At 39.3% G+C, this 15,517-nt stretch overlaps 2 protein-coding genes across 2 annotated transcripts in view; one reads left to right on the top strand and one right to left on the bottom strand.

The window, feature by feature from the left end:
• Positions 1–1,770, top strand: part of LOC109931210 (caspase recruitment domain-containing protein 14-like) — a 69,742-nt gene extending 67,972 nt beyond the window's left edge. The window contains exon 19 of the mRNA XM_048611105.1: positions 300–1,770. Within this exon, the coding sequence (XP_048467062.1) occupies positions 300–504 (205 nt within the window). The 3' untranslated portion in view covers positions 505–1,770. The remainder of the gene's footprint in view (positions 1–299) is intronic.
• Positions 1,771–8,957: 7,187 nt separating this feature from the next.
• anapc11 (APC11 anaphase promoting complex subunit 11 homolog (yeast)) lies at positions 8,958–14,436 on the bottom strand. Its single transcript, XM_020530539.2, has 2 exons — positions 14,039–14,436; positions 8,958–9,383 (listed from the first exon to the last, which is right to left on the bottom strand). The coding sequence occupies exons 1-2, from the start codon at positions 14,145–14,147 to the stop codon at positions 9,238–9,240; spliced, it is 255 nt and encodes an 84-aa protein (XP_020386128.1). The 5' UTR covers positions 14,148–14,436; the 3' UTR covers positions 8,958–9,237.
• Positions 14,437–15,517: the final 1,081 nt, after the last annotated feature.

Raw genomic sequence — 15,517 nt, 5'->3', positions numbered from 1 at the left:
ACATTAATCCTAATCCCTCACCCATGGCTTGACATTTATCTCACATCAGTTTCCACACTAAAATGTCTTGGGATTGTTTTCGTATTAAAAACATCAAATTAATATAATGATTGTCCTCCAAACAGGACTCCTGATCCAGATCAGTACTATTCAGTATATACTATCGAAGACAACCACTTCGATTTACATCAACCCATCTTTGTGACTGAAGTTCAAGATTTTTACGTGATATCTTCATCTTTCATGATTCTGTGCTGTTGTGGCAAAAGACATGTTGATGTATTCTTGATTTTGTTTAGGAAGATCATGCAGAAATATGGAGTGACAGAGGATTTGCTGTTGCAGTGTTATCAAAGGGAAGAGACTTGCTTGGATACATTGCCGTGCCTGTACAACAGCATTGCCAACGGTTGGAGTGATCTTGATTCACTCGTCAACTTAGTCAAAGCTGCAATAAAGGATGAACAAAAGAAAATTGTCTGGATTGAAGAAAACCCACTCTAGTGCATTTATTTAAGGATTGTGTGTAAGAAAAGGTGAAGAGTTTACTAATGAGCGAGTGAACTGTCCTCTCGTTCTTAACATGTGGGTGGAAAAAGAAATTATTTTTGGTATGTTTTCAGACAAAGGATTTTGTTAAATTTTCATTCATACCTCCGGAAATACACTTTTTTTATTAAATAGAAAAGTCAATAATCTATTTGTATATTTTAAGATGCGCTTCCTCTGTGCAGCCCCTGCCATTCCATCTCTCCTACTGGTTGGGCATCAAGTAGCTTCAGGGAGAGAAAAATAAAAAAAATGAACACTCTTATTGGGTATAAAACAAAAATAAAAACATTTCTTCATTTGTGGGGTGCAGTAATTCCATGAGTACTGACTGAATAAAAGCAGTAATGTCAAAATGATTGAATATTTATAAAAAGACAAGCAGTTGTGGTGGGGAGATTATTTCCAATGAATTTCTATGGTAATGATTAAAGTTATAGAAAGATATATTTGTAAAAATATTATATAGGATCTTTTATTGCACTTAGCAAATGGACTCCGAGAAGGCAGCTCACAATCACCTTCTCAAGGGTAATGAGGGAGCAGCAGCAAATATTGCCCTAATCAGTGGCACCCACATCTCATGAAATAGTAATTTAAAAAAAAAACACATATCTTTGCTATTTTACATACTTTGTAAAGTCCTTTAAGATATTTTTCCATGTTTAAGAAAGATTTATGGAAACATAAGTTGTAAATTGGATACAGTTGCAATGATAAACAATTTGACAGCTGTCAATGCATGCAGTAGCAATGAGTTTATGTAATTTAGATTTTTGGATAACAAAATAAGTGACAGCCACCTTAGTATTTGTCTTAATAATATAACTTATTGCCAAATACTTATGCTGCCATCCGTTGTTTCACTATTAATTGGAACTTTGTGTATTTATATACGTATGATATCTTTTTAAAATGTTTGCTTTTTGTTGACAGCTGCATGCTTGCATGCACTAAAGACTCTGTAAGAGTCCATTTTTTTCATGAAACAGTCATTATATTATTTAAATACTTGAGATGTTTCAAGTGACATGTTAGATTTGCTTGAAACAGTGATATTGTGAACAATACTATAAATATTTGTTGAAGTGTGAGAATTGAATGAATGTAATCTAAGATGTACTATTATAAATCATTTGTCCGATTGTTTCCAAAAGAGCAAATATTTAACATCTTGAGATTATTTAAATATATAAATTGAACAATGGACATCGCTAAAAACAGTGCTAAATATTTTTGTATCTCAGGGATGCATTATCCAATTTCTGTCACTCAAATGACTTAAATAAACTGATTTGTCTCCTTTACATTCAAATAAAAAGTCATTGTTAGGCCATTTTTCAGAAACCAAATAGTCATCCTTGTTAGCAGTAAACTCTAAGTTTCTATTTGTCTCTCACTATATTGAAATATGTACATAAAAAGTTGTATGTAAAAGGGTGTGTTTGGTAATACATATTAAAAATTGTTTGCAAGCAGATGGGAAGTGTTGGAAACTAGGTACACGCTTAGTGCCAGTGCACAATGGCCACATTCCTTATGAGGCAAGAGTAGCAACCCCCACCTCCAGGGCTCACAAAAATGTAAAGAGATCGATCTATTCAGGATTCCTCTGGTTCTAATTCCTCTTATCATTAGGTTGGTCCAGCTGGAAAGATACAAAGGCTTTCCTGATTGGGGCATCTAATTAAAATAGCAGTCAGGCTACCACTATATCATTGGATCCTGACATGTATATTATTAAAGAAGAAACCTGGGTGAGAGTCATTTCCACCTGCTCAAAGGAGCAGGTTAAACTTGAACCTGAGAAGAGAGACTGACCTTTGTAAATAAGCATTGTAGCTAATTTTAACTACATACTTGTTCAATTTCCACAAGATAAACTGCATTAAAGATCAACTATTTGTCACATGCATATTTTCTAGACTCTCACCTTTTCCTTTGACCAGTACCCAGTCCAACGAATGTCCATTTACCTCCAACTGTGTTTCTTTCCAATTTCAGAAATCTTTTTTATTTCACTCAGTTGCTCGAGATAAAAAGTGACCCTATGAAGGATTAAGCTCTGCATGACTTTTCAATGAACATGTCAAACACACTCTGACTCATGCCTCTCTCTGCCATCCTCTTCTTTTATAATTATGACTATTTTGGTGCTGCTTCTCCTTTTGCTTTTATTGTTATGTACTGCATTGTTTCCAATTTCCATCTCACTTTAATGGCATTCCAACTCTAGCTCTTTCTTTCCTGAATTTCTTTTTGTCTCCCATTAGATTTTCAATAAACATCTATGCAAATTTGGTGATAGTACATGCACTTCCCTCGTTTAAGTCATTCATATATATTGTAAATTGTGACCCCAGCACTGAGTCCTGCGGCATTCCACTAAATATGCATTGCCATTCTGAAAATGTCCTCCTTATCCAAATTCTCTGTAATCTATTCGTTAGCCAATCCTCTATCAACACTCCAGGCTCTTCAGTAGTCTTACGTTCAGTATTCTGTTACTCTGCAGCCACATTAACTTTACACCATTTGGGCCTTTGCTATATCTGTCATTTTGGGGAAGCGATGGCCTGGTGGCATTATCGCTGGACTGTTAATCCAGAGACCCAGATAATGTTCTGGGGTCCCAAGTTTGAATCCTGCTATGGCAGAAGATGGAATTTGAATTCAATAAATATCTGGAATTAGGAATCTAATGATGACCGTGAATCCATTGTTGATTGTCAGGAAAAACCCATTTGGTTCACTAACATCCTTTAGGGAAGGAAACGGCCTTCCTTACCTCATCTGGCCTACATGTGACTCCAGCAATGTGGTTGACTCTTAACTGCCCTCTAGGCAATTAGGGGTGGGCAATAAATGCTGCCTAGCCAGCAACGTCCTCATCCTGTGAATGAATGAAGGAAAAAACAGTATGGGGCTATTGGCACTATTGGGTTTATCTGGCAGTGATTGCATGAAAGGATAATTAGATAACAATTTGGACACAGGCATATTGGTATCACTGAGATGGATGTATGTATTGGAATGACTTTTTTCTGAAGTGTGCTATGAAACCAGTATTTTTGTATTGATTTCAGATCTAATTTGTAATTTTTCCTGTGACTCCAACTGCTTAAATTTCATGATTTTTCTGGGCCACCCTGCTGACAATTTTTCAGTCTTTTTGGTTTGCACACTTTTTTAAATGGCTTTTCCAATGATATTCAGCTGGTATAATGCCAAAGGTAGGTGTTAGTTCCCTTCAACATGCCCCACTTTAACCGCTTTGTGGCACCAACTAAAAGTGTTGGTTCTAAAAAAAATTCTTCTCGTGAATCAATGACCAGAGATGAAGGTAAGGGGAGATGTGAGGAAAAATCTTTACACCCACAGGAAGGTGGAAATCTGGAACTCATCACCTGTAAGGGTGGTGGAGGCAAAAACCCTGATAACACTTAAGAAGTATTTATGTATACGCTTGCTATTCTAAAATATACAAAGTTATGGGCCAAGTGCTGGAAAATGAGATTAAAGTAGTTAGGTGGTTGTTTTTGACCACTCTGGACTTGAGTCAAGAGGCCTTTTCCTGCACTGCTGACATCCACTATGCTGACTCAATTGTACCAGAACAAAAGGAAACCTGTAATTTTCTTCCCTTTGCACAACTGTATGTCTGCATTTGAAGAATGTAGTTGATCTTGCTGTTGTACTATAGGGTTCTACTCTTTCGAGCTCAGCAATGTAAGTTTCTCAGAGCCTCTGTGCAATACCACTGCATGTGCCCCTGTGTAAACTGATGAAAAAAGGTCCAGTAATGGTGAAGGAATAATGCTGACTGTTCATTATGCTGACAAAATGTTTCTAACTTTAGCGTGAAGATATTGTGTGAACACCTGGTCCCTTTACAGAAGTCTGAGAGGATGGCAATAAACAGGTGAGGTGCTGCACATAATCAGAATCATCACAGACACACAGTGGCTAAACCAGGGAGTACAACTCACATGTACATTATTTCCAGACAGTGAAACAAATATTAGAAAAGACAGATGGGGTCATGAGAAACAAAAAGTAGATTATTTTTCTAAAAAAATCTAGCATGTATTTATGAAGGAGTGACACTGCAGCACTTGTAGAATTATAAGTATTATTTCTCATACCATTAGAAAATAATTTACACCTGAAAGCACCATCCCTAACCTTAGTACCAAACTGAATAACTAAGGATGTCCCTATGTTACACTCCATTTGCTATTTCGTTTACCACCTGAATAACCTATCTTTGGAACCTTTTTACGGCAGCTTACATGACTGCCTGATTTTGCATCATCAGAAATATTAGATATATTACTCTCAGTACCTTTGGCCAAGTCATTAACATAACTATTGAGAGCAGAGTCACCAGCACTGATCCCTGTGGCACTTCCAGCCTGCCAACTTAATGTTTATCTTTCTTCTCTGCTTTTTGTTAATTAATCCTTCGATTCCATGAGTTCTTTTGAGTGGCACCATATCAAATCCATTTTAGAAATCTACGGATACACTTCTAGTGATACTCCTTGATTCATCCTACTCAAAGAAAAACAAAATATTTGATGAACATCTCTGCCATTTTCTTATTCCTTATGATGTCTTCAGGGTTGTGACCAACAGTGTGCCATTAAGGTCAGTGCTGTGTCCACTGTCGTTCATCATTTACGTAAACAATTTAAATGAGAATATAGGAGGCAAGGTCAGTAAATTTGCGGATTACACCAAAATTGATGGTACAAAGAACAGTAAAGAATGTTATCCAAGAATTCAAGGGGATCTTGATCAACTGGGTTGGTGAAACGAGTAATGGCTGATAGAATTTAATTCTGGCAAATGCAAGTTGTTGCATTTTGGCAAGAAAAGATGGGGCAGGAATTGCACTTAATGTTGGGGGTCTGGGCAGTGTTGTTGAATAGGGTCTCCTAGGGTTACAGGTATATAATTCCTCCAAAGTGGCATCACAGGTAGACAGGGCAGTGAAGAAGGCATTTGACATTCTAACTTCAGTCAGAGCATTGATTACATGAGTTGGGACATCATGTTAAGAGCTGTACAAGACATTGGTAAGGCCACATATGGAGTGCTGCGTGCAATTCTGGTTACCCTGCTATAGGAGGGATGTTACTAAACTAGAAAGGTGCAAAAAAAATTACAGGATGTTACTGAGACTGGGAGGTCTGGGATACAAGGAGAGGCAGGATAAGCTGGGACTTTCTTCCCTGGACTGTTGGAGGCTGAGGGGTGATCTTATATAGGTTTATAAAATGATGAAGGCCATAGATAAGGTAAATAGCCATGGTCTTTTCCCTAGGGTAGGGGAGTCCAAAAATAGATGGCACAGGTTTAGGTTAGAGAAGAAAGATTTAAAAGGGACCTGAGGGGCAATTTTTTTTTTTAAACTCAGAGGGTGGTGCATATGTAGAATGAGCTGCCAGGGGATGTGATAGAGATGAGTACAATTACAACATTTAAACGACATTTGGACAGGTACTTGGTCAGCATGGACAAGTTTGGCCAAAGGCCTGTATCTGTGCTGTATGACCCAATGACAACTGGATCACTCACTCAAAGTTTGTCTCCAGCTGCAAGGAGATTCTCTGAACCCAGCCATCAGACAGGAAACAACTTTCATAACTAATGCAACTACAGAGAACATACTTGGCAGAATGCAAGCTGACTCACACTGAAGCCCAACCAGATTTTTTAAGGCACATTCAACACACAAACCTGATGATTTCCTTAATAAGCAATTTGAATAAATGCTCACCACAAGTACTAATTGATTTGTGGAATTCAGATGAGGAAGTATTGCCATATCTCAAAAATCAAAATGGCTGAACATCGAGCAGAATGAACACGAGCAAAATTAATGGCAAAATCAGCATAAACAAAATAATGATTTCCTAATTCCAGTGGATTGTTAAATGTGATAACTTCACAGCTATGGAAAATGACTTTCAAAAATTACACTTGCTGAAATTTGCATATGTTTGTAAAAGATTGTAAATTGAGAAAATGTTTTTATTAAGCATTTATACTTCCATAAAAAAATTAACTGCTTTAACCACTGTATCCCAACAGAAGTATATTAAAAAATCAAATTATAAAGACACTAAAATAATAAAAATATAGTTTGCAAGTGAGGTGGCATGAAAACTGGTGAGAAAAGTAAAACTAAGTGTATTTCAGTACAGTATGAATTGTACTATAAGTCTAATTGGGACTCAATTTCACACTGACTGTTTTCAGGTTTATGTTGATCCTAAAAGACCATGTTCTTGAAAAGATGCTAAATCAAAAAAATTCTATTGTATGCAGTTTCCCAATTTAAACAAAATAATTCTGATCTGTAATTTTCACTCTTGTTGGAGATTGTCGTTGCCTGTCACTTTTGCATGCACAAACGTTACTTGCCAAGTCAGCTCAAACCTGGATACCAACCAGATTTTGCTGCATAAAAACCAAAAGAACTGTGGATGCTGTAAATCAGGAACAAAAACAAACTTACTGGAAAAGCTCAGCAGGTGTGGCAGCATCTGTGGAGGAAACAGAGTTAACGTTTCAGGTCTGGTGACCCTTCCTCAGATATTGCTGCATTTGTATCTCAGGAGTATCTCAGGAGTCGTAGATAGTGCTGAATATCCTCACTTCTGAGCTTAAGGTTGAGGGAAGGTCATTTTTGAAGCAGCTGAGAATAGCTTAGAATTTAGATACAAAGTTCCAGTTAACACTCAAATGTCTGAATGGGGTTCAAACAGTACATGGAACAACTCAGGATGCAAGACTGTTAAAAAGTCAGTGCAAGTCACTAAATTCAAAGCATTCCTACCAAATGATAGATATGAATATTATGTCTTTTAGCCTGAAATTTGATGGATACAAACAAATGGTTAGAACTAAAGCAATTGATAACTATAAACTATACCCCATAATCAACAGGGGAGGCATTGGCCTAGTGATATTATCGCTGGACTGTTAACGCAGAGACCCAGATAATGTTCTGGGGACCCAGGTTCGAATCCCACCACAGCAGATAATGGAATTTGAATTTGATAAAATATCTGGAATTAAGGATCTAATGATGACCATGAAACCACATTGTTGATTGTTGAGGAAAAACCCAGCTTGTTCACTAATGTCCTTTAGGGGAAGGAAACTGCCATCCTTACCTGGTCTGGCCTACATGTGATTCTAGACCCATAGCAATATGGTTTACTCTTAATCTGCCCTCTGGGCACTTAGGGATGGGCAATAAATGCTGCCTGGTCAGCAATGCCCTCATCCCATGAATGAATAAAGAAAAACATAATTCCTGGGCTTCCAGATCAAAGCAAATCCCAAAAAAAATATTTATCATGAATCTTCTTTACTTTCTCTTGAATCAGAAACAAACTAATGAAGTTCAATAAAAGAAGATAAAACCAAACATGATCAACACCCTGAGGGGAAAACTTAAAAACTTAAGTGAGGTCAAAGCTAGTAACAAATCAATAGGTTTGTGTCTTAAAAGTGGGAGATTATTACCATGCTGTGAAATTACATTTGGGTTTTTAACTACTCTGGTCATTATCCCACACACCCAGTTAAAGTAATTATTACGATCATACCTGGTTCTTGCTTCACCATTTAATAAAAGGTCTGAAAGCATGTTTCAGTGTGACAGAGTCCAGCAACCCTAACTCTGTGACCAATGGGAATGTGGCTGAGGCCCAAGGAGCAAGGGGGACAGGAAAGCACTACAGCCACAGTCAATATCCGGGAACTAGTGTAGACATCACAAGGTTCATGGAAATCAGAAACATTAAACTCCACAAATTCCATAGTCAATGGCAAGGTTGAGATGAGAAGACAGCAGTTGTACTGTTTTCCGTCCTTAGTTAACTCTGAATCTCTTGGAACAAAGTCTCAACCTCTTACTGCCAGGGTCCAGACATAGCAAGATCCTGCATGATGCTGACAACACCATAGTCTGCTCACAAATGCTTGTTAAGTAATTCACTAACTGGTTAACCTGTTACCTGTCAAAACCAAACATGCTGCCACTGCAACTGCAGTCTCACCTCTAAAAAAGGCAAAAGGGAATGGAACACAACATAGATTTGGAATGGCTTTGTTCTGTGCTGCAAAACTCAATGGCAATTCAGTAACTTTATAGCTAAACAAGTCTGTCCTTTGTTTTAGCATTTCCAATAAAGTTAGTCCAAATCAGTCTTTTTTAAATTAGAAAAATAAATCATTTCTCAAATACAAAATATTGTGCCCAAGTTGTACTGTACTGTTTCCTTACTTTTTTAGTAGATACAAAAGAGAACTACACAGCTTCAAAATTACAGAAATGGATCTCCATTGGTTGGACTGAAGTCTTAACTTGAGAAATAAACAATACAATGCAATGTTTATAAAAAAGTTTAATTCTACTGGTAGCTCAATAAGTCAGATAGTAGGTATTTTGTGTGTAATATCTGGCTGCTCACTTGGCAGCTCAACTGTTGTATGTAGATACATACTTACATACTTTAATACTTACAAAAAGCAAAATATTTCATTGGCATGAATTTCTTCAATAGTTTGTTTAATTTTTTTATTGTTGCATTATTATTGCAACACAAAGAAAATGGACAAAATCTAACTGAGTGTGGAGTCCAGAGGCTCAAATTGTCCAGTTGCTTATCACTCCTTGAATTTCCACTCTTGTCGACACATAGGACAATGCTGCTGCACTTGCTGGGAGTTCAGCCATTTCAGGATACAATGCATATGGAAACAATGAGAGCACTGACCCCACACCAATGGGCAGTCATCTCCTGGAACTTTACCTGAAACACAAACATTTCTGTAGTCAGTTCTGTGCAAAGTTTCCCAGCTGGCAAATGGAACTAGATTTATTTTGGATACCTGGTCAGCATGGATGAGTTGGACCGAAGGGTTTGTTTCCATACCGTTTTTCCACACTTCCCTTATGCTACTGGTTCATGAAATATTAAAGCATCTGTGCACATCAGGAAAGCAAAAGATGCAATAAACTGAGTTGGCAACTTCAGCCCAAAAAAGTCTATTAAAAAAAGTTTTGCACTCTAAAATTAAAATTTGTTTTAGTTTCTATCTGAATTCAATTTCAGCTTTAAGCAGAATAGAGTCAGAGAATTACAGCTATACAGCATGGAAACAAATCCTTTGGTCCAACTCATCCACACCAACCACACATCCAAAATAAATCTAATTCCATTTGCCAGCATTTGATCCAAATCCCTCTAAACCCTTCCTATTCAATACTCATCCAGATGCCTTTTAAATGTTGTAATTGTACCAGCTTCCACAACTTCCTCTGGCAGCTCATTCCATCCATGCACCACCCTCTGCGTGAAAAAGGGACCCCAGGGGCAACTTTTATATCTTTCCCCTCTCACCTTAAACCTATCTCCTCTATTTTTGGACTCCCCTACCCTGGGGAAAAAACCCTGTATATTTACCCTATCCAAGCCCCTCATGATTTTATAAACCTCTATAAGGTCATTCCGCAGCTTCTGACACTCCAGGGAATATAGCCGCAGCCTATTCAGCCTCTCTCTCGAGGTCAAACTCTCCAACCCTGGCAACGTTCTTATAAATATTTTCTGAACCCTTTCAAGTTTCACAACATCCTTCCTATAGCTGCGGAATGACCTTATAGAGGTTTATAAAATCATGAGGGGCATGGATAGGGTAAATATACACGGTTTTTTCCCCCAGGGTAGGGGAGTCCAAAAATAGAGGAGATAGGTTTAAGGTGCGAGGGGAAAGATATAAAAGGGACCCCACGGGCAACTTTTTCACGCAGAGGCTGGTGCATGGATGGAATGAGCTGCCAGAGGAGTTGTGGAAGCTGGTACAATTACAACATTTAAAAGGCATCTGGATGAGTATTGAATAGGAAGGGTTTAAGAGGGATTTGGATCAAATGCTGGCAAATGGAATTAGATTTATTTTGGATATGTGGTTGGTGTGGATGAGACCAGAATTGCACACAGTATTCCAAAAGGGGCCTCACCAATGTCTTGTACAGCCACAACGTGACCTCCCAATTCCTATACTTAATGCACTGACCAATAAAGGCAAGCATACTAAACACCTTCTTCACTATCCTGACTACCTGCAACTCAACTGTCAAGGAACTATGAACCTTCACTGCAAGGTCTCTTTGTTCAGCAACACTCCCCAGGACCTTACCACTAACTACCCTGATTTGTCTGTGCAAAATGCAGCACCTCACATTTATCTAAAGTGAACTCCATCTGCCACTCTTTGGCCCATCTGATTAAGATCCTGTTGTACTCCGAGGTAACCTTCGCTGTTCACTACACTTCTAATTTTGGTGTCATCTGCAAACTTACCAACCACACCTCCTATGTTCAAATCCAAGTCATTTATATAAATGGCAAAAAGCAGTGGACCGGCACCGATTCTTGTGGCACACCGCTGGTCACAGCCCTCCAGTCTGAAAAGCAATCCTCAACCACCACCACCCTCCGTCTCCTACCTTCGAACTAGTTCTGTATCCAAATGGCTAGTTCTCCCTGTATTCCATGTGACCTAACTTGAAACTGGCTTTCATATTATTGAGATTATAATTTGATTTTCACCATTTTAAATTTCTACCATTGATCAGAAACCTCGCATGAATCGTGAAAAAGAAATTCCAGCCATTTGATGTTCTATTTTAACAACCATTGCAGTTCAGCTAATAACAGTAGTCATATTTTTTGCACCCAAGTTTGTATCAAACTACAATCTTGCAACTTTTAGGAAAGGTGAAATGATTGAACACAATAATCAGTTACCATGTAAATGCATTTTTAAAACAAGTATTCAAGTGTCAAGCAAAAGCAGGACTCCCAGAATACTGTAGCACCTCAAGACCAATTTCTTTGTTGAGTTGAACCAAATGCCCACAGCAAGCCTATACAATATTTTGCAAATTAATTTCTGTTAAGTCAACATAGACCGAAGTACGTGTATAAATTTTATTTACAGAATTTTAGTAGGTTCCTTTAAATTAACATGTTCATTCACAGTCAGCTACTAGTGTGCTAACTCACATTAAGTATAGTTTAGTTCCCACACCTGTGCTCGGATTTATAGTGGTACTCAGACTAAAATTTTCGACCTTGCTTTCAACTCACTCCATAACTTGCACTCTACCAGCCCTATAAAATAATTGTGTTGCTTTAATTATGGCCTCAAGCAGCCCCAATTTTAATTACTCCACCTTTGTCTTTAGCTGTCCAGGTCCCAAGGTCTGAAATGCCCTCCAGAAACATCAGTCTCTCTCCCTCTCTAGGATGCCCCTTAAAATCTATCTTTTTGACCAAGGTTTTTTGCCATCTGATCTAATAGCTCTTCGTGACTCAATGTCACATCTTTTTTCATAAAGTCTCTGAAGAGCCTCAAAACTTCGTCTTGTTGCTGTAGTTGTATCAATTGCAACCCATGGGACGTAGATACACCTAGATATCTTTAGAAAGTGTGTTCCAACAGTGAAGGAAAACACCATCACAATTCCATGTCAGCATAAGGGTATCCCTATGTACTTGCTGCTCTGGTTCTTCAGAGAAATGGAGTTTGCAATGATTATGGTGCAGCAGCTAATACATTCAGTGAAAGGAATACAGTCTGAAGCACAGTACCACTTCAATATGCATGAGAAACAATTAAAGAGCAAGTCAGTCTAATGAAACTTACTTCTTTTACATTTTGTAAATGGCCATTTCTAAGCCAGATTACAGTTCTATCCCATTTATAATAATTATTATAGTGGAAAGAAGAAATTATTGACCAGAAAGCACCTTTAGTGTGGTTCCTACTTCATGTAGCAACAGAATGAACTTTAAGAGGAAAAGAACAAAAGAGAAATATGGCACAGAAACAGGCCCTTCAGTCCTTCAAGGCTGTGCCAATCATCATGCCCTGACTAAACCAAAAAACAAACCTTCTGCCCTTATTTGGTTCATATCCCTCTATTCCCTCCCTATTCATGTAACCATCCAGATGCCTCTTAAATGTTGCCAATGTGCCTGCTTCCACCACCTCCTCTGGCAGTGCATTCCACGCTCCTACCACTCTGCACAAAAAACTTTCCTCATACATCTCTCTTAAACTTCTGCTCTCTTACCTTGAACCTGTGCCCCCTGGTAATTGAAAGTTCAACCCCGGGAAAAAGCCTTTGACTATCCACCCTATCTATGCCTCTTGTAATTTTATAGACCTCTATCTTCTCAGCTGCCGTCTTTCCAGTGAAAACAATCCTAGTCTTTTTAACCTTTCCTCATAGCCATTGCGCTCAAGACTGGGCAACATCCTGGTGAACCTCCTCTGCACTTTCTCCAAAGCTTCCACATCCTTTTATTAACGTGGCAACCAAAACTGCACTCAATACTCCAAATGCGGCCTAACAAAGGTTTTATATAGCTGCAACATGTTTTGCCAATTCTTGTACTCTATGCCCCGGCTGATGAAGGCAAGCATGCCATATGCCTTCTTTGTCAGAGATGGCAACGCCATCTGCCATTTCTGTGCCCAAGTTGCCAATCTATCTATATCTTGTTGTATCCTTTAACAATCGTCAGCACTATCAGCAATTCCACCAATCTTTGTGTCATCTGCAAATTTATTAATCAGACCACACACATTTTCCTCCAGATCATTTATATATACTACAAACAACAGAGGACCTAAGACTGATCCCTGTGGAACACCATTAGTTACCGGTCTCCATTCTGAAAAACACCTTTCCATCGTTACCCTCTGTCTTCTATGACCAAGCCAGTTTTATTTCTATCTAGCAGCCCACCCTGAATCCCACATGATTTTAGTTTTTGTACCAATCTGCCATGAGGGACTTTATTAAATGCCTTACTAAAGTCCATATAAACTACATTCACAGCTTTTCCCTCATCAATTATCTTTGTCATCTCTTCAAAAAATTCGATCAGATCGGTGAGACATAACATTGCCTGTACAAAACCATGCTGCCTGTTGCTAACTAGTCCATTTTCTTCCAAATGTGCATGTATCCTGTCCCTCAGTATCTTCTACAAAAGCTTCCCCACCACAGATGTCAGACTCACCGGCTTCCTTTCTTAAACAAGGGAACAACATTGGCTAATCTCCAGTCCTTTTTAGATGATTACTCACCTTGCTTAAGTCTTAAAAAAAAACTTAATGTTGGAAATGAATTTAGGTTAGCTTGTGTTTAACTATATCCACATCATTTAAACTTTATCTTCCCAAAAATGTAAATATGATTTGAGGGATGGGGTTTGGGACATCTGGGGGTTAGGGGATCTCCAGTCTCCCATTTTGGAGGCTTGGATCCCCCTCCCCAATACTCTCCCATTCTTACCCCTGTCTCCCGTATTCTCCCTCCCTCTCACTCCCTTCCTTTCCCCCCGGTCCCCATTCTGTCCCTCTTTTCCTTTCCCATCCCCTTACTCACAGTCCGGGCAGCAGCCGTTAAACGCCGTGCGGCAAATGCCACAATTCTCGTCGTTAGCCACCCAGAACCAGGTAGCGATGGCGTTCCAGCGCTTCACCTTGACCCGCATTGCAGGCGGTTCTACAGCCCGAGTCCTCCCGTCACAGGCGAGGGGACGGGGAATCTCCGGATCCTGTCCGTCACAGCCCGGGGGGAGGGGATCGAGATCTCCGGATCCTGTTCGCAATCACACTCCATTCATCACGTCTGGGCAGGCCTCCGCAACAAAGCGCTGAACCGAATACATTCTTTCGAAACACATTTCTTTTTCGCGCCACAGGGCGGGGAAACAAAATCCTAAAACGGGCGTCAACAGAACAATAAGGAAGTTTCAGAGTTTGGATATTTTTTCCACCAGCGATTTTGTTTCTGGGTTTGATTCCCCGCGTCTGGACGTCCGTTTCAGGCGCTCTGATTGGTTCAAGCAACGCCTCTCTCTGATTGGCCGTTCACTTTGGCGCCTCTGATTGGTGGGTTCCAACAGAAGGGAGGGAGGTTTGTTTCTCTTGTATGTTGTGAGATTAGAACCATTGAGAAAGAGCATGACCTCTGGGAGGAATCAGGTCCACAGAGTCATAAAGATCTACAGCACAGAAAAAAGGCCCTTTGGTCTTTCACTTATACACTGGTCAAAAACAACCGTCTTAACTATTCTAATCCTATTTTCCAGCACTTGGCCCATAGCCTTGTATGCCAACTGTACACTAAATACTTCCTTAATGTTATGAGGGTTTCTGCCTCTTCCACCTTTACATGCCATTAATTCTAGATTCTGAGTGAAAAAGTTTTTCCTTACATCTTCTCTAAACCTTTTGCCCATTGCCTTAAATCTATGCCGTCAGTCATTGATCCCTCCAGCAAGAAGAAAGGTTTCTTTCTGTCTGCCCTATCTATGCCCCTCATAATTTTATACATCACATGCACGTGTGTCCTTTCAATCTCCTCTGTTTTAAGGAAAACAACCCCGGTGTGTCCAATCTCTCCTCATAACTGAAAATCCCAGGCAGCATCATGGTAAATCTCCTCTGCACCCTCTCCAGTGCTGTCATATCCCACCTATAATGTGGATTCCAGAACTTCTCATAAAACTGTTGCTGTGGCCTAAACAACATTTTATACAGTTCCAGCATAACATCCCTGCTCTTAACCTCTAATCTTCAACTCACAAAGACCTTCTGATCCCCAGTATCCACCTGTCCTGATACCTTAAGGGACCTATGGACAAACACAGGTCTGATCCTTGGGAATTTCCCAGGTTCTATCATTTTGTATTCCTTTGCCTTGTTTCTCCTGCCCAAGTGCATCAGCTCATATTTATCCAAATTGAATTCCATTTGCCACTGATCAACCCATCGATCAGCCCATCCATATCCTCCCGCAATCTAAGGCTATCCTCCTCACCGTTTACCACCCCACCAAATTTTATATCATCTGCAATCT

Source organism: Rhincodon typus, chromosome 23 (genome assembly GCF_021869965.1).
Source record: "Rhincodon typus isolate 14 chromosome 23, sRhiTyp1.1, whole genome shotgun sequence".
In the NCBI taxonomy this organism is placed as follows: Eukaryota; Metazoa; Chordata; class Chondrichthyes; order Orectolobiformes; family Rhincodontidae; genus Rhincodon; species Rhincodon typus.
Note: the sequence above shows the minus strand (reverse complement) of the source record. Positions and strands in the feature narration are given on the sequence as shown.

Bases quoted from the DNA above. Each gene is read 5' to 3' on its own strand.
- anapc11 (XM_020530539.2), bottom strand. From the start codon at position 14,147: ATGCGGGTCAAGGTGAAGCGCTGGAACGCCATCGCTACCTGGTTCTGG. The intron at 9,384-14,038 runs GTGAGTAAGGGG...TTTGTGTTTCAG, and splicing joins TAACGGCTGCTGCCCGGACT to GTAAAGTTCCAGGAGATGAC.